The sequence below is a fragment of the Trichechus manatus genome, unplaced genomic scaffold (genome assembly GCF_000243295.1).
Source record: "Trichechus manatus latirostris isolate Lorelei unplaced genomic scaffold, TriManLat1.0 scaffold00002, whole genome shotgun sequence".
In the NCBI taxonomy this organism is placed as follows: domain Eukaryota; kingdom Metazoa; phylum Chordata; class Mammalia; order Sirenia; family Trichechidae; genus Trichechus; species Trichechus manatus.
In genome coordinates this window covers 10,159,331-10,185,498 of record NW_004443938.1, presented here as the reverse complement: position 1 = coordinate 10,185,498, position 26,168 = coordinate 10,159,331, and the positions used below count along the sequence as shown (strand labels likewise).

General features: G+C 39.8%; 1 protein-coding gene across 10 annotated transcripts in view; it reads left to right on the top strand.

The window, feature by feature from the left end:
- Positions 1-26,168, top strand: part of MAP3K4 (mitogen-activated protein kinase kinase kinase 4) — a 171,518-nt gene that overhangs the window by 65,210 nt on the left and 80,140 nt on the right. For 9 of the 10 annotated variants that reach the window (XR_002823591.1, XM_012554726.2, XM_004368790.1 and 6 more), the window contains exon 3: positions 11,010-12,370. Coding sequence is in view for 9 of the 10 variants with exons in the window: in XM_012554726.2 (XP_012410180.1) it covers positions 11,010-12,370 (1,361 nt within the window). In the remaining variant the exon portion in view is untranslated. Of the gene's footprint in view, positions 1-4,595; positions 4,658-11,009; positions 12,371-26,168 lie in introns of those variants that run through there. The other variant, XM_023728607.1, reaches the window with a different exon arrangement.

Genomic DNA, 26,168 nt, shown 5'->3' with positions numbered 1-26,168 from the left:
ATGTCCACAGACAGGCTGAGCGTCAGAATAACCTGTGCGTGAAGCTAATGTCCACAGACAGGCTGAGCGTCAGAATAACCTGTGCGTGTAGTTTAAATGGTGATGTGTCATTCGTGGCAGCATTTGTAGGGTTATTGCTGACATCTGTTGAGTGCTTACTAGGTGCTGAGAACTGTGCTTAGCACCTCAGAGGAATTATCTTTGAAATCTCATCATAATAACCCAAGTAGGTCTTAAATAGTGTCCGTTTTACAGTTGAGGAAACCGAGCTCAGAGTTTCTAGTGATTTTTAGCTTTACGTGTCCCAGTCATGCATATAATAGAACGTAGCTTAACACACTTGCCATCTGGTGAATCATTTCTTGCCAAAATTCTGGTTCATAAATACCAAGAAAAGATGTAAATTAAGCACCCATGGTGGGCATGTGGGTCATTCCATGTTTTGATAATATGGTATTTGTGTTGTGATGGTGGGATAGTTCTTGAAAGTTTATTGGCTCTTAGAGTACAGCGTGGTGAATAGAATCACAGACTTGGCTGCCAGATTACCTGGATTCTAATCCCAGTTCTGCCACCTTCAATATATGCAAAATCTATGCCTCACTTTCTTTATCTGTAAAATAAAGACCTGTCTCATAGTGTTAATGTGAAGATTAAACGTTCAGTAAGTATTAGCTGTCATCTTTGTTATATACTAAAGATTCCTTTCCCAATATTTATTACTTTTTTCTAGCATTAAAGCAAAATTAAACCTATCATTTAATATATCCTTATTAATATTAGTATCCCCATTTTCAGGACGCTGAATCTTAGAATAAATGATTGTTTCAAGTCATATATCTACTAAGTTGTGGAGCTGGGACTCCAGCCTGGCCCTGTCCTGCCAGGAGTATAAGTTTCCTTGTAGCTTTTCCTGGCTCCTTTTCCTTGTCCCCACTGTATACGCTGCCAACATAGATAGTTTTTCGTTAAGTCTGTTCTTGCTTCCACCCTTTCTCCTTCCCTTCCTCTCCCTCTTTTCCTTTATTCTGTCCCCTCTTCTCTCTCCTTCCCCTCACTCCTTTCCTTCCTCCCTCATTTCTCCTTCATTCTTTCCACTGAGTCAGAGTTTGAGTGATTCCCCAGGCCATGTACTGTTGTAGATGATGAGTAAGACTTAGTCCCATCTCTCGTAGGAAGCACACAAATAAACAGGCAGTACAGTATAATGCGGGGTAGAGCAGGATGGAGGGTAGTGAGTAGAGGCTGCTTCAGGAACACACAGGAGGGGGTATTGAGGAGACCTGGGGGTTGGGAATACTTGTGCAACAAGTGACGTTTGTGCTGTGACCTGAAGGCTGAGTCAGGAAGACCAATTTTTCAAACTAGCATGTGACTCACAATAATATACAGGTCCCTCAGTATTTTGAAAACCTTTTTAGAATTAATTGGTCAGCTCTATTTAAAAAGCTTTCCAAGGAAATAAGAACTTGGAAAAAAAAAAAATCCCATTGCCGTTGAGTTGATTCCGACTCATCGTGACCCTATAGGACAGAGTAGAACTTCCCCATACGGTTTCCAAGGCTGTAAATCTTTACAGAAGCAGATCGCCACATCTGTCCCCTGCAGAGCCACTGGTAGTTTTGAACCTCTGATCTTTCCTTAGCAGCCAAGCACTTTAGCCACTGTGCCACCAGGGCTGAATGAGAGCTAGTGCATTATTTTTTTCTCACTGCAGCAAGCAAAGGCTTTCTGAATCATACCATTAAAACATACAACATTCAAAGTTGGTGTGGTGCAATGGACCGATTTTGTGTGGCCTTTCTTGCCATGGTTCTTGTAACTCCCACCCAAGTGATTAGGTGGGACAGTGCAAATAAGGTAATTGTGGTCCTCCGAAGGGATCCGTCAGTTTTGGCATCCTGCTGGGCTTAAAATGAGCCATCCCAGAGGTGGGAAGGAGAGATTCTCACCACCACCAGGAATGCAGAGCCAAGAGTGGAGTGTGTCCTTTGGACCTGGGATCCTTGCACTGAGAAGCTCCTGGGACCAGGAGACCGAGAGAGAGAGAGAGATCTGTAACACTGAAGATGGTGAGAAGCGGCAGCAGAAAAACAGGAAGAGGGGCCAGAGAGAGGTGGTTGAGAAGAGGCTGTCCTGATGGAAAAACTCTATCCTGAGTGTTCCTGACCCTGAATTGTAACCTGTTAACTTTCCTAATAAACCCCATAATCGTGAGTATTGTCTGTGAGGTCTGTGTGGCCATTGTAATAAATTACGGAACCGAGCAGAGAAGTAGAGAGTGCTGTGAGAGGGATGGTTGGTGTCAGAATTGGTAAGGGTGGAGGACAGAGGAGGCATGTCTGACCTTCGCCTCATAGGAATTAGCCTGGATCTGTTAATCTTGGTTCTCCTTCCCCCTTGTGAAGTTAGAGGAGGTCAGGTGCTGCCCCTATGCCATTTTCATAGTTGAACTCGTCTTTTTAATAAATAAGTAAATAAAAAACCAAAACCAAACCCATTGCTGTTGAGTTAATTCCAACTCATAGTCACCAATGATACTTGTAATTTTCTGGTTCTCAATTGCTGTGTAGTAAACCTCTCAAAAAGTAGTGGCATTAAAAGAGCTCACGATTTTTATTGTGCTCACGATTCTGTTGGTCAGGTGTTCAGGCAGGGCACAGCTCATCTCTGTCCATGATGTCTTAGCCGGAGTGGCCCAGTTGGCTGGAGATCGTTGTCATGGCTTGACAGGAGCCCTGTGTCTGGAGCCTCAGTTCTTCTCCACATGGTGTCTGATGGGCCCAAACTGTCCACAATGGTTCCTTCCCTTAGTTGTCAATAAGAGACTTCGTTTACAGAGTTTATAACTTATTTAGTTCCTGGGTCATGCGAATGGTTAACACACTTGACTACTAATTGAAAGGTTGGAGGTCCAAGTCCACCCAGAGGCACCTCAGAAGAAAGGCCTGGTGATCTTCTGAAAAATCATCTATTGGAAACCCTACGGAGCACAGTTCTACTCTGACACACACGACATCACCATGAGTCAAAATTGACTTGGTGGCAAGTAGTTTTTAACTTATTTTGACTTACAAGTTTATAACTTAACATCAGCAATTACTCTCTCTCTAGTTTCTGTCTTTAAACTACTGAAGTCCTCCGATCCTGACAGAATTGAAATACTGAGTACTATTAAGTACTAGCAGAGATGGGAGGAAATGGTAGCATTCATACAGGCTGGTGGGAGTGTAAATTGTCTCAATCCCTGTGGGAAGTGATTTATTAAAACAACCAGATTGATGATGGGTGTATCCTTGACCTAGCAAATGCACTCCGGGAGTAGACTAGAGAAGTTTCTGAAAATGGACACTACAAGTCCTGCATGGAGATGCAAGTCCTGCAGTAATCACATGATTCACCATTTTGATTTCCATACATAATGGGCAGGTGTGTAACATCAGACAGGAAAGACCAAAACAAAACCTGTCATGGTGGTTGCCTCTGAGAGGTATCTGGGTGGGGACTGGGCATAGAGGACAAAGATGAGCTCAGCATTGCTCACAATGTGTCATTTCTTTGTATTGATAGACTTTACAGTGTTTGCCAGCTAGATTGTACAAAACTATCTTTCCGTTTTTTGCATTTTCCTAATTTTGTTTCCCTAGGAACGTTAAAGACAGTTGTTTTTCAAAGTACTAACTTCTGCTTTTCCAAGCTGTAACAACAGTGATATGATATCTAGGTAAGGATGACTGGTTCTTTATTACCTAAAAAAAAAAAAAGTAATATGACATCCTGACCAATATAACCTACCAGTTTAGCTCTTGAATTAGCTCATTGACTAGGCCCGGTTTCATATTTTGATGTGTAACAGAATTTAGCTGAGGAGTTATTTAAGATTGTACTTTTGTATAGTTAGTAAATCACTACCTTAACACTTTAAAGTGGTCTTTTGCAGCAGATTTGCCCAACGCAATGCGTCTTTTGATTTCCTGACTACTGCTTCCATGGACATTGACTGTGGATCCAAGTAAAATGAAATCCTTGACAACTTCAGTATTTTCTCTGTTTATTATGATGTTGCTTATTGGTCCAGTTGTGAGGATTTTTGTTTTCTTTATGCTGAAGTGCAATCCATACTGAAGGCTGTAGTCTTTGATCTTCATCAGAAAGTGGTTCAAGTCCTCTTCGCTTTCAGCAAGCAAGGTTGTGTCATCTGCATATCCCAGGTTGTTAATGAGTCTTCTTCCAATCCTGATACCCCATTCTTCTTCATATAATCCATCGTCTCAGATTATCTGCTCAACATACAGATTGAATAAGTATGACAGAAAGATACAACCCTGACACACAGCTTTCCTGATTTTAAATCGTGCAGTATCCCCTTGTTCTATTTGAACGACTGCCTCTTGGTCTGTGTACAGGTTCTACACGAGCACTAAGGACTGAAAGGTGTGCCTGGCCCAAACCATGGTATTCTCAATCACCTCATATGCATGTGAAAGCTGGACAGTGAATAAGGAGGACTGAAGAAGAATTGATGCCTTTGAATTATTGTGTTGGGGAAGAACATTGACTATATACCATGGGCTGCCAGAAGAAGGAACAAATCTGTCTGGGAAGAAGTAGAGCCAGAATGCTGCTTGGAAGCAAGGATGGCGAGATCTGGTCTCAGGTACTTTGGACATGTTATCAGGAGGGACTAGTCTCTGGAGAAGGACATCATGCTGGGTAAAGTAGAGAGTCAGAGAAAAAGACGCAGTGGCTGCAACAGTGGGCTCAAACAGCGGTGATTGTGAGGATGGTGCAGGACTGGACAGTGTTTTGTTGTACATAGGGTCGCTATGAGTCGGAACCAACTTCACAGCACCTAACAACAACAACAAATCACTATGAAATTATGGCAATTTAAATTTTGATAATTTTAATTTTCATGAGCTCCTCGTTTTCCCCTGAACTCGGTCCCCCCACGGTCTTGTGTTTTAGTAAGTGGCTAGCCCCTCCTTCCAGTTGCTTAGACCCCTCACCTTATAGTCTTTGTTGACTCCTTTCTTTCTCGTATGCTCCTCATTTACTCCATTGGCACGTTCAGAAGTTGACTACTTCGCCACCTCCCCTGCTGCTCCTAGTCCCCATTCCCAGCCTCTGTTGATGAGGTCGTGCCTAGCCTCATGGTCGCTCTGTCTGCTTCTCTTTAGTATGTTCTCAGCATAGCAGCCAGAACGTCCTATTAAATTCTAAGTCAGATCCTGTCACTCCTCTCCTCATACCCGTCCAGGGGCTTTCTCTCTCATGTAAAAGTAAAAGCTAACGCTGTTACAGTGGCTACAGGGCTCTATCGTGACAGGTCCCTCCATCTTCTCTAAGCGTATCTTCTGTTTTCCCGCTTATTCTTTCTGACCTGGTCACACCAGCCTTGCTGCTCCTTAACATATTAGTTGTCCTCCTCCTCTTCCCTTTGCCTGGAACACTCTTCCTTACACATTCTGTCCTCCTTCAGGTCTTTGCTTTACTTTACACACCCTGTAATCCAAATACAGTGAAACCTGTGAGAGCTGGAAATTGATGGGACTGCCTTGTTTTTCTAGATCTTGTCAGTTTTCTGCCTTTGACAATGTGCAATCTTAATACTTCTTTCTTTTTTTTTTTAAATTTATTTTGTTATTGAGAATATACACAGCAAAGCGTGTACAAGTTCAGCCACTTCTTCATGTACAGTTCAGTGACGTTGATTACATTCTTTAAGTCGTGCAACCACTCTCACGCTCCTTTTCTGAGTTGTGCCTCCTCAGTTAACACAAACTCTCTACTACCCTCTAAGATTCCTATCTAATCTTTCAAGTTGCTGTTGTCACTTTGATCCTGTACGGATAGTTCTTAGAAGAGCATAATCCTCAAGGCAGACTTTTTTTACTAGTTACAGGTTTACTAGATGGCACTGAAAGAAGAGGTCCAAGGTGCACTGAAGGCATTGGTGAAAAACAGGGCTCCGGGAATTGACGGAATACCAGTGGAGATGTTTCAGCAAACAGATGCACCACTGGTAGCTCTCACTCATCTGCGCCAAGGAATTTGGAGGACAGCTACCTGGCCATCGACTGGAAGAGATCCATATTTTACCCATTCCAAAGAAAGGTGATCCAACAGAATGTGGAAATCATCTAACAATATCATTAATATCACACGCAAGTAAAATTTTGCTGAAGATCATTCAAAAGCTGCTGCAGCAGTATATCAACAGGAAACTGCCAGAAATTCAAGCCAGATTCAGAAGAGGGCATGGAACAAGGGATATCATTGCTGATGTCAGAGAGATCTTGGCTGAAGCAGAGAATACCAGAAAGATGTTTACCTGTGTTTGTGCAAAGGCATTCAACTGTTCAGATCATAACAAATTATGGATAACATTGCAAAGAATGGGAATTCCAGAACACTTAATTGTGCTCATGAGGAACCTGTACATAGACCAAGAGGCAGTCGTTTGTACAGAACAAGGGGATACTGTGTGGTTCAAAGTCAAGGAAGTTGTGCTTCAGGGTTGTATCCTTTCAACATACTTGTTCAATCTGTATGCTGAGCAGGTGATCCAAGAAGCTGGACTATATGAAGAAGAACAGGGCATCAGGATTGGAGGAAGACTGATTAACAACCTGTGATACGCAAATGACACAATCTTGCTTGCTGAAAGTGAAGAGGACTTGAAGCACTTCCTGATGAAGATCAAAGACCACAGCCTTCAGTATGGATTACACCTCAACATAAAGAAAACAAAAATCCCAACTGGACCAATAAGCAACATCATGATAAACGGAGAAAAGATTGAAGTTGTCAAGGATTTCATTTTACTTGGATCCCCAATCAACACTCATGGAAGCAGCAGTCAGGAAATTAAACGACACATTGCATTGAGTAAATCTGCTACAAAGGACCTCTTTAAAGTGTTAAGAAGCAAACATGTCATTTTGAGGACTAAAGTGCATCTTATCCAGGCCATGGTGGTTTCAGTTGCCTCATATGCATGTGAAAGCTGGACAATGAATAAGAAAGACTGAAGAAGAATTGATGTCTTTGAATTATGGTGTTGGCGAAGAGTACTGAATATACTGTGGACTTCCAGAAGAACGAACAAATCTGTCTTGAAAGAAGTACAGCCAGAATGCTCATTAGAAGCGAGGATAGAAGCAAGGATGACGAGACTTTGTCTCACATACTTTGGACATGTTATCAGGAGGGACCAGTTCCTAGAGAAGGACATCATGCTTGGTAAAGTTAGAGGGTCAGGGAAAAAGAGGAAGACCCTCAAGGAGATGGATTGACACAGTGACTTCAACAACGAGCTCAAGCATAACAACAATTATGAGGGTGGCTCAGGACTGGGCAGTGTTTTGTTTTGTTGTACGTAGGGCCGCTATGAGTCGGAACCAACTGAGCAGCACCTAACAACAACAAGCAAGACTGCTGTTTGGTGTTAAGAAGACTTCAGTACTTATTTTGGGTTTAAGGTTTAAAGATTATCTCAGGGCAATAGTTTCAAGGATTCATCAGTCTCCGTGGCTCCAGATAGTCTGGAGTTCATAAGAGTTTGAAATTCTGTTCTACATTGTTCCCCCTTCTGATCAGGATTCTTTGATAGAATCTTTGATCAAAATGTTCATTAATGGTAGCCAGGCACCGTTCCGTTCTTCTGGTCTCATGGCAAAGGAGGCCATTGTTCATGAAGGCAATTAGGCACACATTCCATATCCTCTTGCTATTCCTGACTCTCCATCTTCCTCTGTTGCTCCAGATGAATAGAGACGAGTTGTCGTGACTTGGATGGATGCTTACAAACTTTTAAGACCCCAGGCACTGTGCAATGAACTAGGAGGTAGAACCAAAGCACTAAACACTTTATAAGGCCTATTAATTGGAATGTCCCGTGAAACCATGACCCTAAACCTGAAAACCAAGGGACCAAATCCTATGAGGTTTTTGGTTGTACATAAGCAGCCTCAGCAGCTACTCTTTTTTTTTTTTGTCATTGTTGTAAATTTATTTATCATGCAGCTCTTTCCAGTTCAACTTTTTACAGGTTTACAATTTATTGACAACAATACAATAAGCAGCTGTGCAACCCTACCCTTAACGTGATTTTTCCATCTCCTTTAATACCCTCTTTCCCCCTTCCTCCCACCCTTGGTAACAACTGATAAACTTTGATCTCTATATATTGCCTATTCTTGTCTTTTTATGTAAGTGAGGTCATACAGTATTTGTCCTTCTGTGATTGACTTGTTTCACTCAGCATAATGTCTTCCAGCTCCATCCATACTATAGCATGCATCAAGACTTCCTTTCCTCTACTGGCTGGGTAGTATTCCACTGTTTGTATCTACGATGTTTTGTTATCCATTCATCTGTTGATGGGAATTTAGGTTGTTTCCACCTTTTCGCTGTTGTGAATAGTGCTGCAGTGAACGTTGGTGTACAAGTCTCTTTTTGAGTCTCTGCTTTCTAGTCTTTTGGGTGTATGCCTAGGAGTGGAATTGCTGGGTCATATGTCAGTCAGAATCAACTCGATAGCAGTGGGTTTGGTTCTGGTTTTTTGGATGGTAGGTCTATTTTGACTTTTTTGAGGAACCACCACACTGTTTTCTGCAACAGCTGTACCATTTTGCATTCCCAACGCAATGGACGAGGGTTCCAATTCCCCTACATCTTTGCCAACATTTTCTTTTTTTAATCTTTATCATCGTAGTGGGCGTGAAATGGTATCTCGTTGTGGTTTTGATTTGCATTTCTCTGATGGCTAATGACATTGGACATCTTTTCATGTGTTTGGTGGCCATTTGAATGTCCTCTTTGGTGAAATGTCTGTTCAGGTCGTTTGCCCATTTTATGATTGGGTTATTTTTCTTTTTGTTGTTAATTTGTGGAAGTTTTATATATATTTTGTTTATTAGACTCTTATCAGACATATGGTTTCCCAAGATATTCTCCCAGTTGGTAGCTTGTCTTTTCACTTTTTTGGTAAAGTCTTTTGATGAACTGAAAAAAAAACAAGCAACGCATTGTCGAGTTGATTCTGACTCAGAGCAACCCTATAGGACAGAGTAGAACTGCCCCATAGGGTTTCCAAGGAGCAGCTGATGGATTCAAACTGCTGACTTTTTGATTAACAGCCGAGCTCTTAACCACTGTGCCACCAGGGCTCCTTTTGATGAAGCAAAATTTGTAATTTTTAGAAGGTGCTATTGATTTATTTTGTTTCTCACTGTTTGTACTTTCGTTATTTTGTTAGGTAATCCACTGTTAAAGCTAGACCCGGCTGCGCTGCCTCTGCATTTCCTTCTGAGAATTTTGTGGTTTTGGTTTGTGTATTTGGATCCTTGACCCGTTTTGAATTTGTTCCGGTGTGTGGTGTGAGGCATGGATCCTGTTTCATTTTTCTACGTGTGAAAATCATCTTCCTATCACTGTTTATTGAAGAGACTCTTCTTTCCCCATAGAATGGACTTAGCACCCTTGTCAAAAATCAGTTGACCCTAGATGTGTGGGTTTATTTCTGTGTTCACAGTTCTATTCCATTGGTCTGTGTGTCTCCTGTTATACCAGACAGTTTTGTCTTTCCACTTTCCTGTCACTTGTTTTAGTGGAAAATATGTAAGTTTTCCTTCTCTAACGGGTTTCCACCATACACATGTTCCGGCTTTTGCAGGTTTTACCATATTAAAACCAGCTTTATTTAATCAAGAACGTTACAATAAATTGTGCAATATAATATTTTGTATGTTGTAAGGTAGGTGTAAAAGATTTGTATGTAGCCTACAAAAATTAGTTTTCAAGCCTTCCAAAGTGTGATTCTATGTACATAGAAAATGGGATTGTGGCTTTTTTTTCTCCCTTCAGCCTTATTAATTGCTGGAATGAAGAGCAAGGCTGGGAGGTTGCATCTTTTAATGCTTTCATGCTTTGAATATTAGCCTCTTTGTAAATACAGCATTGAGTTATGTACCTCTGGGACTGGCCCAGGTTACCCAGCGCCTCTCCATTAACCCTTTGTTTCCATTAGGACCTTTAAATCATGAATTAAAAGAACATATATGAGTTATATAAACAAAGTAATACTTTTGCACTGTTTGCTGTGATCACTGTCAAATTATAAATTGTATGCCAGCTTTCTGTGGCCATATCAATAACACCACATTACATTAGTTTTATAAAGGCTTTTGCTATTTAATCCAAAGCTGTAAGCTAAAAAAAAAATGTTTTTCATTATTTAATTTTTTTTGTCCTTTAACTAAAAATCATGTATTTGGACACACATACTAGCTGATAGAGCATTCTTGTCTAGGTCCTCATTGCTCCTCTTTGGCAGACTTTCCCTAGATGATTGTATCTGCTTTCATGGCATCGAGTAGTATCTCTGTGTGTGATAACTTCCAAATCTGTGTCTGGATTCTCTCCTGACCTGTGTATCAGACATCATCACGTGGATGTACCATGTTGTTGTTAGGTGCTGTCAAGTCGATTCCGACTGCTAGTGACCCTATATGACAGGGTACAACTGCCCTGTGGGTTTCCTAGGCTGTAATCTTTATGGAAACAGATTGTCAGGTCATCCTCCTACGGAGCTGCTGGATGGATCGGAACTGCTAACCTTTCAGTTAGCAGCACGGAGCTCTTAACCGTTACGCCTGCAGGGCTTCTTGGATGTGTACCAGTGTTCTGTGGTCTCTCTTCTTGAGTTGTAGGTGATTACTTAGAGAGATTCGACTCAATGGGTAACTACGTTTTGTAGTGTAGAGGTAAAGATCTAGTTTTAGGTTAATAGTGGTGAATATAGCAGAGAAAATGGATAAAGTCTTTCAAAAATTTTAAAGAGAAATATTGTGTGTATATTTTGATTCATTTAATTATCAGAATATGTATTTTCTTTTTACCAATGACAACTTGAAAATATAAGCACGTGCGAATATCGGTTTTATTGAAACTATCCAGAATAACTTCCTATGGTAGAGTAATAGAATTTTTTTTTTTTTTAATAGAAAAAATGAATGCAGCATATCAGCCTCCACATAAAGACACTGGAAAAACAGTGGAGAACGTGGAAGAATACAGCTATAAGCAGGAGAAAAAGATCCGAGCAACTCTTCGAACAACAGAGCGTGATCATAAAAAGAACGTACAGTGCTCATTCATGTTAGACTCAGTGAGTGGGTCATTGCCAAAAAAATCGATTCCAGATGTGGATCTCCATAAGCCTTACCTCAGCCTTGGCTGCAGCAATGCTAAGCTTCCAGTGTCTGTGCCCATGCCTATAGCCAGAACTGCACGCCAGACTTCTAGGACCGACTGTCCAGCAGATCGATTAAAGTTTTTTGAAACATTACGACTCCTTCTAAAGCTTACCTCAGTCTCAAAGAAGAAGGACAGGGAGCAAAGAGGACAAGAAAATACATCTGCTTTCTGGTTTAACCGATCTAACGAACTGATCTGGTTGGAGCTCCAAGCCTGGCATGCAGGGCGGACCATTAATGACCAGGACCTCTTTTTATACACAGCCCGTCAAGCCATCCCTGACATCATCAATGAAATCCTTACTTTCAAAGTTAACTATGGGAGCTTTACCTTTGTTAGAAATGGAGCTAGTTTTAATGGTACTTCAGTAGGAGGGCAATGCAAAGCCCCCCACGAAACAAAGACTGTGGGTTACTCAACATATCATGAGCATCTCCAACGCCAGAGGGTCTCATTTGAGCAGGTAAAACGGATAATGGAGCTGCTAGAGTACATAGAGGCACTTTATCCATCGTTACAGGCTCTTCAAAAGGACTACGAAAAATATGCTGCAAAGGACTTCCAGGACAGGGTGCAGGCACTCTGTTTGTGGTTAAACATCACAAAAGACTTAAATCAGAAATTAAGGATTATGGGCACTGTTTTGGGCATCAAGAATTTGTCAGACATTGGCTGGCCAGTGTTTGAAATCCCTTCTCCTCGACCATCCAAAGACAATGAAACAGAAGATGAGGGACATGACCCAGGAGACCTGGAAGAGCTGGAAAGCAGTGCAGATGAGAGTGAAGGAGAACACATCTCTGGTCAGAGTGGACAGGAAATCAGACAGCCTCCAGAGAACAGTGCTGACATCCAGTCCCAGGACTGTGTGTCGAAGAAGCTTGAACGGCTCGAGTCTGAGGAGGAGTCGGCTGGATGGGGAGCCCCAGACAGCAGTACAGAAGTGGGCTTCAGCAGACACTGTCGGACTTCTATCTATAGACCATTTGTAGACAAAGCCCTGAAACAGATGGGCTTACGAAAGCTAATTCTAAGACTTCACAAGCTAATGGACGGCTCCTTGCAAAGGGCACGAATAGCATTGATAAAGAGTGATCATCCCATGGAGGTAGGTTTCTGGTAGACGTTAGTACTGTCTAAGTTGTCCTTAATGCCATTATCTGTTGTGAATTACAGTGTGTGCTAGTTATTATGTACTTTCAGATGCCTATTCCTAATATTTTTTAGGTAAAACTTCAGATTCAGACATTTCTGTTCAGTACTGTGATGAATGGGGAGGTACATGTATGAAACTTAGTGAAAAAGTGCAGAGTGGTGTGCAGAGGGAGGAAAACCCAGCCATATAAACAGCAGATGGGGAAGGACAGCCTAGGTATAAGTAAAGAGGGGCGACAGCGGCAGTTGTGGTTGACCACAAGCTGAGTGTGAGTCAGTAAAAAGTCACCATGATACTGAAATCTTTTTGCATGAATATGGCATCCAAGGTCAAGGATTTCGTCTTTTCTCTTTTTTTTATGGTAGACCACTCTCTTTGTCTTTTTTTAAATTTTTTTTATTGTATTTTAGATGAAGGTTTACAGAACAAACAGTTTCTCATTAAACAGTTAGTACGCGTATTGTTTTATGTCATTGGTTAGCAACCCCACGACATGTCAGCACTCTCCCTTCTCAACCTTGGGTTCCCTATCACCAGCTTTCTTGTCCCCTCCTGCCTTCTAGTTCTTGTCCCTGGGCTGTTGTACCCCATTATGTGCCCCATTAGTCTCATTTTGTTTTATGGGCCTGTCTAATCTTTGGCTGAAGTAAACTACTCTCTTTCTGAGCAGCGTGTCCAGTTTTGGTCACTGTATTTTAAGCAGATGTGAATTGTAGAGAAATGTAAGAATGATCAGAGGAAAAAAGTACACAGTATTTTGCAGGTTAAAGTGTTTAGTTAATAGAAGTTTAAGGGAAGGCTTAATTGTTATCAAATGTGTGTTTTGATATATGAAGACATTTGTAAGGAAGTGGCTTCAAGACCATGCACATTTGGTTTTGATAGCTTGATGTCTCAGAAATTCCACTGTTTAGGGTGGTAAAGCTGGAAGGGGGGAGATAGGGATATTGCTCTGGAGAGTCTAAAAAATACAAGTAATTTTTCTGTTGTGGTGAGTCTATAGTCATATCTTTGTGATCCTTTATACCCGTGTTAATCTGTGATTCTGCATTTTAGTAGCTGTGTACATACATATGCATGTGTATAAGTGTATGTACATGTATATACTTTTTGTGTTTTCAACGTCTGTTTATTATATAATCTGGCTTGCTTTGGAGTCAGAAATGATCAGAAGGGACTTCTGAAGTGAGTATTTCCCATCTGAAGAGAACGTGAGTTTGCGAGAGTCCTTGTTAATCTGATGGCTAGATGATGAATCCTTAGAGGGGAGAGGGCAGGGTTTCACAGAAATCTAGCCAGATGTTTACAAAATGAATTAATACTTTGTTGCTATATTTTAGGTGGCTCCTTTACTTTGGATATTGTTTTGATTGTATTTAAATGAGCTTATACATATCTGTCCTTTCTGTTGAAGAATAACATTATGAATGACTTTTATGTACAGCTTTTTGTTAAGAGCACATGCATTTTCTTCTTTTAGTCTGTGAAGGGCTGTTTTATAATTAGATTTTATTGTAGTCCAGGTTTCACAAGTGGTGGAGCCAAACTGTAGACACATAATAAGGGGTTTGTCAGGTACTTCAGATGGTGACTAGCTAACTTTCCGTCTAAGTTTTTGGTTGGACTGGTTCAGTTTCATCAAGGATGTATGTAAGCAAACCAGAGGTAATGTTTAGTTTTTATTTCGAAGCACTATTCTTGAAGTAAAGGGGTGAAAGAGGCCTGGCAGTCTGACCTGCTCTCTGAATCAGTGGTTCTCACAGAAGAGGGCTAAGCCACGAGGGCACGGGGAGCATCTCAGGACTTCCATAGTCTGCGCTGCCTCACCGCCCCCACATTCTCTCCCCTGCCTCTGATTAGCCATTGCTGCCCAGGAGAGCGCTTCGCGTCCCAGAGATGTCATGGAGCAGGAAAAAGGTCAAGAACAAGTGTGCTAACCTTTATATTAAAACTTGTAGTTGCCAAAAAGACGGCAGCAGGGTAACTCTAGTTCTGAGTTACCATCCAAGTTGGATTCTTTTGGTTTGAGTAACTGAAATTTTATCTGAAGAGGTTATCCTTGTGGAAAAAAGAAACATACGAATTCAAAGCTTGTAACATATATGAAGTAGAGACTGTTTATTGGAATTATCTGTAGATTGCTTACTGTTCAAAAAAATGAACTACAGAGGCTCCTGTTTTCAGTTTTGGTTTATAAAACGCTACGTGTTTGTCAAATAATGGAAGAGAAGCGGAAAACTAAAGTTGGGATTTTTCTCTATTAGAGAGTAAACTAAAAAGAGGAGGCTCTGAAACTGTAATTAGCTGACTAGGAAGGTAAGATTCTATTTTTATTCCCATTTTCAGGAACATAATTTCTATCAGGGGAGGCGTATGCATCTATATGTATATGAATGCATGTACGCTCACTGGGCTTGTTTTGGTTTGGTCCTTTTAACTAAGTGTGTCAGAATAACTGAGCTCTGTTCCTTGCTATGCCTCTTTCTAACGACATAACTTTGGATAAATGACTTAATCTTTCTGAACCTAAATCTTCTCATCTGTAAAATGGGTATAAAATACCTTCCTGCCTACCTCACAGGGTTGTTGTGAGGTTTAAAAAGATATTTGTATAAATGATAAAATGCTTTATAAGTCAGATATAAACTTTGTTTTCGAAGTTTTGTTACATTTTATTTTCTCATTTGAATTTTTTTTTTATTTTGCCCATTTTCTGCTAGGTTATCAATCTTTACTATAGCTGTTTATATTTTATAGATGTTATACTGTTTTCTGTGATGGTTGCAAAGTTTCTTCCAACTAGAGTGCAGTGTTTAAGTACAGCTCTTTTTGTCATTAGGCTTATAGTATATAGTCAAAACAGTTTTCCGTCGTACTTAACACACATATACGTCTTCCGCCGTCGTCTTCAGGGAGGTCATAGCAGACATTTATAATACAGCTAGATTCATTTCTTACAGTCTGCATGCCATCCCGGGATCCCTCAGAGCTCTGGTTGATTGTTTAAAACTTGCATACAGTTAAGTTTATTCTTTGTATTGTACAGTTTTATGGGATTTGTCCATTTGGTTTAAATACCCATAAAATATTTGAGTCATAAGTTGTGATATGGTTATTTTATTCTCCTTCCCTTTTGCTTTCCCTTTGAAATTTATGTATTTTCAGAAGAGAAAGATAAAATGAAAATTTGTATTTTAATGTAATATACAAACAATTGCACATTACCTCAGGTTCTGGGAAGATTGTTGGCTACTTACTTTATTTTGCATTAGAAATGATCATGTAGTTGTTAAAGTTTATTGGCAAGTGTAATATTGTCTTTGGATTCTAACAATAATTATCCTTTTTTTTTTTTTAAATAAACACAAGAAACCCTGAAGAGGCTGCCTTTTATATCAGAGAGGACACAGCATGGTAAAACTAGGAACTATAAAAAATGCCATTTGTTGGGGGCTTACCCTGTGGAGTGGTGCTGTTATGTCTCCATTTTACAGATAAGGCAGCTAGTTTAGAGAGAGTAGATAACTTTCTCAAAATCATGGAGCTATAAATTGCTGGCTCTGGGATCCAGAGCTAGGATCCACAGATACTAGACTCTAAACTCTACTAATAGTTTCCAGACCTGGTTGCATATCACCATTACCCAGGGAGCTTTGAACATACACAAACCTGCCCGGAGGCAGGACAGATCAGAATCTCCCAAGCTAGGACACGAGCACGGGAATTTTTGACAAACTCCGAGGTGCTCAGTTGTAGCCAAACCATTGGAAACGCTAATTAGGCTTTTTATGATCAGTGATTATTAATGTAGTTATTATAGCTGGCTGTTTATTTGTTCTAATCATTGTCTGTCTGATTACATAAATAAAATTACACACACTTTCTAATTGAGTGACAAGCTGACAAGCAAATACTTGTTCATTTGCCTGTAGATTTTCTGTTTTCTTAAAAGAAAGATACATATATGAGGGGAAATAGGAAGTTGTGCTACCTTGTTTTTGACTGCAGTGATCCAGTTGAATCAAACTTGATGTAAGATGAAAAACATCAGAGAGAACAGAAGCCCTTAGCTTGTGGCAGAGAACTGGATCCCATGATAAGAACACACAACAATAATAGGAAGAAGAATGGCTAACATTAAGTGAGCAATTACTATGTGCCAGGGGAGGCTGAGTAACTGTGGCACCTTCAGTAAGTGACCAAGGAAAAGTCGGGCTGTAAAACCATGCTCTAAACCATCACCATATACCGCCTCCAAGAGTTACGTCTTGTCCCACATACTCGTTTAAATATTTTGTCTTAGTGACTAGCATTTAAAAATTGGAAGATTTTAAATGCACACCTGGATTTTTGGTGTCTCTTGATATGTTGGAAGGTCTGTCCACACTAGGTGCCCATTCTCACATAGTGTTAGTTGGCTGGAGAACCCCCCCCCCCAAAAAAAAAAAAAAAAAACCCAGACAAACCCGTTGCCATGGAGTCACTTCCCATGGAGTTGATTCCAACTCATAGTGACCCTATAGGACAGAGTAGAACTGCCTCTTAGGGTTTCCAAGGCTGTAATGTTTTTGGAAGCAGACTGCCATCTCTCTCACATGGAGCAGCTTGGTGGATTTGAACTGCCAACCTTTCAGTTAGCAGCCAAGCACTTAACTATTGTGACACCAGGGCCCCTATCATTTCTTATTATCTTCCAACCACCCTAATGCACTACTTTGCATAGCCTCCTGCTCCAGTAGGGATTTCTGTATGGGTTGTGACCTCTAGTGCAGAATCACAAAAACTAAGTTTTGAAGGGTGATGAAAGGCTAAACAAACAAACCAAAAACCAAACCCGTTCCTGTTGAGTCGATTCTGACTCACAGCGGCCCTATAGGACAGAGTAGAACTGCCCCATCAGGTTTCCAAGGAGAGGCTGGTGGATTCGAACTGCCGGCCTTTTGGTTAATAGCTGTAGCTCTTAACTCCTGCACCGCCAGGGCTTCAAGTAAGGCAGCTCTAATCTAATCCTTCATTTTTTACCACAACATGCTTTCTTTTGTTTTATTTATTTATATAAAGAAAAACATAAGTCGTTGTCTATCCTGTACTACCCCTATCCAGAGTAGTAATCATTTGGTTTGTATCTTCTTGTCTTTTCTATGCTTATGTTGTTAGGTGCCGTCAAGTCAGTTCCAACTTATAGCGACCCTGTGTACCACAGAACCAAACACTGCCTGGTCCTTCGCCATCCTCATAGTCTTTGCTATGCTTGAGCCCATTGTTGTAGCCACTGTGTCAGTCCATCTTGTTGAGGGTCTTCCTCTTTTTCATTGACCCTCCTCTTTAACAAACATGATGTCCTTTTCCAGGGACTGGTCCCTCCTGTAACGTGTTGAATGTATGTGAGACGAAATCTTTGCTTTTAAGGAGCATTCTGGCTGTACTTGCAAGACAGATTTGTTCGTTCTTCTGGGAGACTATTCAATATTCTTTGCCAACACCATAGTTCAAAGGAGTCAATTCTTCTTCTTTCTTCCTTATTCATTGTCCAGCTTTCGAATGCATATGAGACGATTGAGAACACCATGGCTTGGGTCAGGTGCACCTTAGTCCTCAAAGCGACGTCCTTGCTTTTCAACACTTAAAAGCGATCTTTTGCAGCAGATTTGCCCAGTGCAGTGCGTCGTTTGATTTCTTAACTGCTGCTTCCATGGGTGTTGATTGTGGATCCAAGTAAAATGAAATCATTGACAACTTCAGTCCTTTCTCCATTTATCATGATGTTGCTTATTGGTCTAGTGTGAGGATTTTGGTTATCTTTATGTTGAGGTGTAATCCATTCTGAAGGCTATAGTCTTTGATTTTCACCAGTAAGTGCTTCAAGTCCTCTTCACGTTCAGCAAGCAAGGTTGTGTCATCTGCATATCACAGGTTGTTAATGAGTCTTCTTCCAATCCTGATGCCCCGTTCTTCTTCATATAGCTTGGCTTTTCTTGATATGTTGGAAGGATTGTTTGTTCAGCATACAGATTGAGTAAATATGGTGAAAGGATACAACCCCGACACACACCTTTCCTGACTTTAAACCACGTAGTATCCCCTTGTTCTGTTCCAACAACTGCCTCTTGGTCTGTGTACAAACAGGTTCCTCATGAGGACAATTAAGTGTTCTGGAATTCCCATTCTTGGCAATATTATCCATAATTTGTTATGATCCACACAGTCCATTGCCTTTGCATAGTCAATGAAACACAGGTAAACATCTTTCTGGTATTCTCTGCTTTCAGCCCAGATCTCTCTGACATCAGCAGTGATATCCCTTGGTCCACGTCCTCTTCTGAATTGGCTTGAACTTTTGGCAGTTGCCTGTCAATGTGCTGCTACAGCTGCTTTTGAATGATCTTCAGCAAAATTTTACTCGTGTGTGATATTAATATTATCTGATAATTTCCAAATTCACCTTTCTTTGGAATGGGCTCAAATCTAGATCTCTTTCAGTTGATTGGCCAGGGAGCTGTCTTCCAAATTTCTTGACACAGACGAGTGAGCACCTTCAGCGCTGCATCCGTTAGTTGAAACAAACACCTCGGTTGGTATTTATTCTGTCATTTCCTGGAGCCTTGTTTCTCGCCCGTGTCTTCAGTGCAGCTTGGACGTTTTCCTTCAGTACCATCAGTTCTTAATCATATGCTGCCTCCTGAAATGGTTGAACATCGACCAGTTCTTTTTGGTACAGTGAGTCTGTGTATTCCTTCCACCTTCTTTTGATGCTTCCTGCGTCATTCAATCTTTTCTCCATAGAATCCTTCAGTATTGCGACTCGAGGCTTGAATTTTTTCTTCAGTTCTTTCAGCTTGAGAAATGCCAAGTGTGTTCTTCCCTTTTGGTTTTCTAACTCCAGGTCTTTGCACGTGCCATTATAATATTTTACTTTGTCTTCTTGAGCCTCCCTTTGAAATCTTCTGTTTACCTCTCTTACTTCATCATTTCTTCAGTTTGCTTTTAGCTACTCTAAGTTCAAGAGCAAGTTTCAGAGTCTCTTCTGGCATCCATTTTAGTTTTTTGTTTCTTTCCTGTCTTTTCAGTGACCTTTTGCTTTCTTCTCGTATAATGTTCTTGATGTCATTCCACAGTTCATCTGGTCTTCAGTCATCAGTGTTCAATGTGTCAAACGTATTCTTGAGATGCTCTCTAAGTTCAGGTGGGATATACTCAAGGTCGTATTTTGGCTTTCCTGGACTTGCTCTTTTTTTCTTCAGCTTTAGCTTGAACTTGCATGTGAGCAATTAATGGTCTATTCCACAGTCGACCCCTGGCCTTGTTCTGACTGATAATATTGAGCTTCTCCATAGTCTTTTCCCACAGATGTAGTCGATTTGATTACTGTGTATTCCATCTGCGGAGGTCTGCATGTATAGTTGCCATTTATGTTGTTGACAAAAGCTATTTGCAATGAAGAAGTCATTGGTCTTGCAGAATTCTATCATCATGCAATCTCCGGCGTCATTTCTATCACCAAGACCATACTTTCCAACTACCGATTCTTCGTTTCCAGCTTTCTCATTCCAGTCACCAGTAATTATCAGTGCATCTTGATTGCATGTTTGATAAATTTCACACTGCAGAAGTTAGTACACATCTTCAATTTTTTCATCTTCAGCCTTAGTGGTTGTTGTGTAAATTTAAATGATTGTCTTATTAAGTGGTCTTCCTTGTAGGTATATGAATATTACCCTATCACTGACAGCATTGTACTTCAGGATACATCTTGAAATGTTCTTTTTGACAGTGAATGTGAAGCCATTCCTCTTCAATTTGTCATTCCCAGCGTAGTAGGCCATATGATTATCCGATTCAAAATGGCCAATACCAGTACATTTTAGCTCTCTAATGCCTAGGATTTCGATCTTTACACATTCCGTTTCATTTTTGATGACTTAATAGTTCGTACATTCCATGTTCCAGTTATTAATAGATGTCTGCAGCTCTTTCTTCTCATTCATTGTATGAATATATATATCTTTGTCATATAATGCATATCATATTTTTTTGTTTTGTTTTCAAACAAAGGTAATGCTGTCCATGTTCTACTATAACCTGTTCCCTGTTTGGATCTTTCCATGTCAGTATACATAGCTCTAGTTCAATGCCACTTAACAACTACGGTGGTATTACATTATTTGAATCCACCATAACTTATTTAACCATTTTACTCTTTTTTTTACCTTATGGCTTTTACTTTATTTTAATTGTACTTTAAGTGAAGGTTTACAATTCAATTTAGTTTCTCATACAAAAATTTACACACACATTGTTACGTGATCCTAGTTGCTCTCCCTATACTGTGACAGCACATTCGTCCTTTCCTCCCCAGATTTTGTGTGTCTTTTCAACCAGCTCCTGACCCTCTCTGCCTTCTCATCTCGCCTCCGGACAGGAGCTGCCCGTTTAGTCTCGTGTATCTACTTGAACTAAGAAGCATACTCTTCACGAGTATCATTTTATGTCCCATAGTCCAGTCTAATCTTTGTCTGAAGAGTTGGCCTCTGGAATTAACTGTTTCACTTTTAATGAACATTTCATTTTTTTTTTTAACTCTTGTAAACATTGTAGCTACAAACATCTTTATAATATACCTTTTTGAGTTTTTTCTGTTATTTTTCTAAGAATGATTGATTGAAATGGAATTCATAGGTCATAAAGAGTATACATATTTAAATCTTTGATAGATACTGCCAAATTGCCCTCCAAAAAGGCTATATTAATTTACACTTTCCTCACAAAACAGGAGAAACCCTATTTTTCCTCTTTTTTAAAACCTTGGTTAGTAAAAAATATAAGCTGAATTTAATCTTTAGTCTCCTTCATTTCTAGTGGCATGGAGCCTGTTTTTGTATTTATTGGCTACTTACATTACTTCTTTGAATTTTCTTTTTTTGCCCATTTTCTGTTAGGTTATTTGTTGTTATTACTGATTGTTGGAGCTGTTTATTTTTTGTGGATATTACCCATTTTTCTGTTATGGTTGTAAATACTTCTGTCTTTTAAATTGTTTACTATGTTTTTCACTACATAGAAATTTAAAATTTATATGTGTAATCATGCCTGTTACTATTTTATGACCAGTTTGTTTTAGGTGAACACCAAGGTTATTAAAAATATATATATATTTTTTTCTTACTTTAAAATAATTATTGTTGTTAGGTGCCGTTAAGTTGGTTCCGACTCATAGCGACCCTGTGTACAACAGAACCAAACACTGCCTGGTCCTGTGCCATCCTCACAATCATTGTTATGCTTGAGCCCATTGTTGTAGCCATTGTATCAGTCCATCTCGTTGAAGGTCTTCCTGTTTTTCGCTTAACCTCTACCCTACCAAGCATGATGTCCTTCTCCAGGGACTTATCCTTCCTGATAACATGTCCAAAGTATGTGAGATGAAGTCTTGCCATCCTTGCTTCTAATGAGCATCCTAGTTGTACTTCTTCCGAGATAAATTTGTTCCTTCTTCTGGCAATCCATGGTATATTCAGTATTCTTCACCAGCACCATAATTTAAAGGCATTGATTCTTCTTCCGTCTTCCTTATTCATTGTCCAGCTTTCACATGCATATGAGGCAGTTGAAAACACCATGGCTTGGTTCAGGCACACCTTAGCCCTTAAGGTGACATCTTTGCTTTGTAACACCTTAAAGAGGTCTTTTGCAGCAGAGGCTGCTTTGAAACCCTATGGGGCAGTTCTACTCTGTCCTTTAGGGTCGCTATGAGTCAGAATCAACTCGACAGCAATGGGTTTGGTTTTTTGGTTTTTTTTTTGCAGCAGATTTCCCCAGTGCATTGGGTCATTTGGTTTCTTGACTGCTGCTTCCATGGGCATTGATTGTGGATCCAAGTAAAATGAAATCCTTGACAACTTCAGTATTTTCTCTGTTTATCATGATGTTGCTTATTTGTCCAGTTATGAGGGTTTTTGTTTTCTTTATGTTGAGGTATAATCCATACTTAAGGCTGTGGTCTTTGATCTTCATCAGTAAGTGCTTCAAGTCCTCTTCACTTTCAGCAGGGAAGGTTGTGTCCTCTGTGTATCACAGGTTGTTAAGGAGTCTTTCTCCAATCCTTATGCCGTGTTCTTCTTCATATAGTACAGCTTCTTGGATTATTTGCTCAGCATACAGGTTGAATAAGGATGATGAAAGGATACAACCCTGATGCATACCTTTGCTGACTTTAAACCACACCATATCCCCTTGTTCTGTTCAAATGACTGCCTCTTGTTCTAATTACAGGTTCCTCATGAGCACATTTAAGTGTTCTGGAATTCCCATTCTTTGCAATGTTATCCATAATTTGTTATGATCCACACAGTCGAATGCCTTTGCACAGTCAGTTAAACACAGGTAAACATCTTTCTGGTATTCTCTGCTTTCAGCCAGGATCCATTTGACTTCAGCAGTGATATCACTTGTTCTGTGTCCTCTTCTGAATCTGGCTTGAATTTAGCAGTTCCCTGTCGATGTATGGCTGTGGCAACTTTTGAATGATCTTCAGCAAAATTTTACTTGTGTGTGCTGTTAATGATATTGTTAGATAATTTCCACATTGTGTTCAATTACCTGTTTTTGGAATGGGTACAGATACTGATCTCTTCCAGTCAGTTGGCCAGGGAGCTGACTTCCAAATCTCTTGGCATAGATGAGTGAGCACCTCCAGTGCTGCATGTGTTTGTTGAAATCTCTCAATTGGTATTCCATCAATTCCTGGAGCCTTGTTTTTTGCCAGTGCTTTCAGTGCAACTTGGACCTCTTCATTACCATCGGTTCTTGATCATATGGTACCTCCTGAAATGGCTGACCAGTTCTTTTTGGTATAGTGAGTCTGTGTATTCCTTCCATCTTCTTTTGATGCTTCCTGCGTCGTTTAGTGTTTTTCCCATAATATCCTTCACTATTGCAACTCAATGCTTGAGTTTTTTCATCAGTTCTTTCAGGTTGAGAAATGTTGAGCGTGTTCTTCCATTTTGGTTTTCTATCTCTATGTCTTTGCGCATTTCATTATAATACTTTACTTAAAATAATTAAGTCTTTATTTTTTAGAGCAGTTTTAGGTTTACAGAAAAATGAAGCAAAAAGTGCAGAGTTCCTAAATATCCTCTATTCCCCTGCCCAAACCAAAAACCAAACCCATTGCTGTTAGGTCAATTCTGACTCATAGTGACTTTATAGGACAGAGTAGAACTGCCCCATTGGATTTCCAAGGAGCAGCTGGACGCTTAACTATTGCGCCACCAGAGCTCCATCCCCTGCCCAGTTTCCCCTATTATTAGCATCTTGATTTCCTGTGGTACGTTTGTTTCAATTGATGAACCATCAGTTGATCTATTATTATTAACTGAAATCCATAGTTTACATTATGGTTCACTCTTTGTATTGTAAAGTTCTACATGTTTTGACAAATGCGTTTCATGTATCCACCATTACAGGATCATGCAGAATCATTTCACTGTCCTAAAAATGCCCTGTGCTCTACCTATTCACTGATTCCTTCTAAACCATTGATCTTTTTTACCATTTTTATAGTTTTGCCTTTTCCAGAATGTAATATAGTTGGAATCATAAACAGTATATAGCCATTTCAGACTGGCTTCCTTCACTTAGCAATATACTTTAAGGTTCCTCCATGTCTTTTCATGGCTTGATGTATCTTTTTTTTTTTTTGGATTGTTTGTTTTTTAATCACTGAAAAACATTCCATTATATGAATGCACTGCAATTCATCCATTTACCTATTGAAGGATATCTTGGTTGCTTCTGATTTCTGGCAGTTATGAATAGAGGTTGTGTTAACATGTGTTTTCTACTCCTTTGGGTAAATACCCATGAGCACTATTGCCAGATCGGATGTTAAGCCTATGTTTAGCTTTTTAAGAAACTGCCAAACTGTCTTCCTAAGTGGCTGCACCATTTTCATTCCCACCAGCAATGAACAAGAGTTCCTGTTGCCCCACATCCTCACCAGCCTTTGGTATTGTCAGTGTTTTGGATTTTAGCCATTCTAGGAGGTATGTAATGGTATTTCTTTGTTGTTTTAATTTCTAATTCTGTAGTGACATGTGATGTTGAACATCTTCTCATATGCTTATTTTCCGTCCATATTTCCTCTTCAGGGAGGTGTCTCTTCAGATCTTTTGCTCATTTTTAAATTGGGTTGTTTGTTTTCTTATTGTTAAATTCTAAGAGTTCTCTCTGTATTTTGGACACAAGTCTTTATCAGATAGATAATGTGTTTTGCAGATATTTTTTCAGTCTGTGGCTTGTCTTTTAATTCTGTTAACAGTGCCTTTCACAGAGCAGAAGTTTTTAATTTTAATGAAGTTCAGCTTCTGTTTTTTCTCTCATGGATTGCTCTTGGTGGTGTATCTAGAAACCCGTTGTCAAACCTAATGTCACCCAGATTTTCTCCTATGTTATCTTCTGGAAGTTTTAAAGTTTTGCTTTACAGATTCAGGATTGATCAATTGATTGATTTATTGATTGTATTGAGGAAAAATTCTCCCTTTTCTTTCTTTCAAAAATTTCTGGGCTTTTTTTTTATATATATATATTACTTTCTTTTACTTTATTATAAATTTGTCAAATCCACACAAAATACCATAAGATTATTATTGTAATTATATTGTATTTTTATTACTGTCCTTTTATTAGCGAGTCTTAGCAATTTGGCTGAATTGATTGGGATTTTATGCCATATTTAATCCTATATTTCTCAGGAGAATGAAATAATAGGAAATAATGCCATTCTTGCACCTTAATGTCTCTTTCCCCACTCCCTCTATTTTACTGAAGTAATTTGGAAATTGAGATTCAGGCTTCTTCCTTACAGTATGCTATTTTTGTATTTCAAATAGTCCTTTCTAGAAATTGTAGTACAGTGCATAATCAAATTATCACGAAAATGCATCTACCTATAAGTTTTCCTAGATTTATTGCTGGTCACTTCCTAGGTATTTTTCTTTCCCTGTCTTGAGATCTTTATTCTGTTTCAGTTTTCATTTGGCTGGATTCTACCATACTTTCCTAAGTAGTTTTTTAGAGAAGGTGAATGAATTGTACTTTGAGTTCTTACCTGTTCGAAGAATCATTTCCTTTCCTTTTTTTTTGGTGAGGGCTGCTTCTTCATATATTAGTGATATCTTGACTGGGCAAAAACTCTTCTTTATCTCTTCCCTTGTTCTTTCTAGAACTCCTGTTATATTACAGCTCTTAGGTTCGACTTCATGTTTCTTATTTTTTACTCAAAGTTTCCATTCCTTTTGCTTTGTGTTATAGTGATCATTTCTGCAGTTAATTCCTTAATTGTTAATTCAGTTTTTGACAGTGTTCATTCTGTTTTCACTGCCTGTGTTGACTTCATTTTAGAAGTTTGTTTATTTTTATTTCAGAGGGCTTTAGGGAGGAATTGTTTTAGAGTAGTTTTGTGATTCTCTCCTGTTTCCTACATTAAATCAGTTTCAACTGAAGCCATCTGTTCTGATTCTTCACCTTGAGCCCCTTCACTAAAACTGCTGTTTCCTCTTCAGTGCTCAGTAATTTTTAAAAGTCGGTTCCCCTTTGTGTGGACCTGCACGCATTGCCCCGCCACGCACCACACGGGGGCGCGTTTCCTCAGGGCTGTGCGGTCAGGCAGTGTGGGCCTGCTCGCATCGCCCCGCCACGCACCACGCGGGAGCGCGTTTCCTCAGGGCTGTGCGGTCAGGCTGTGTGGGCCTGC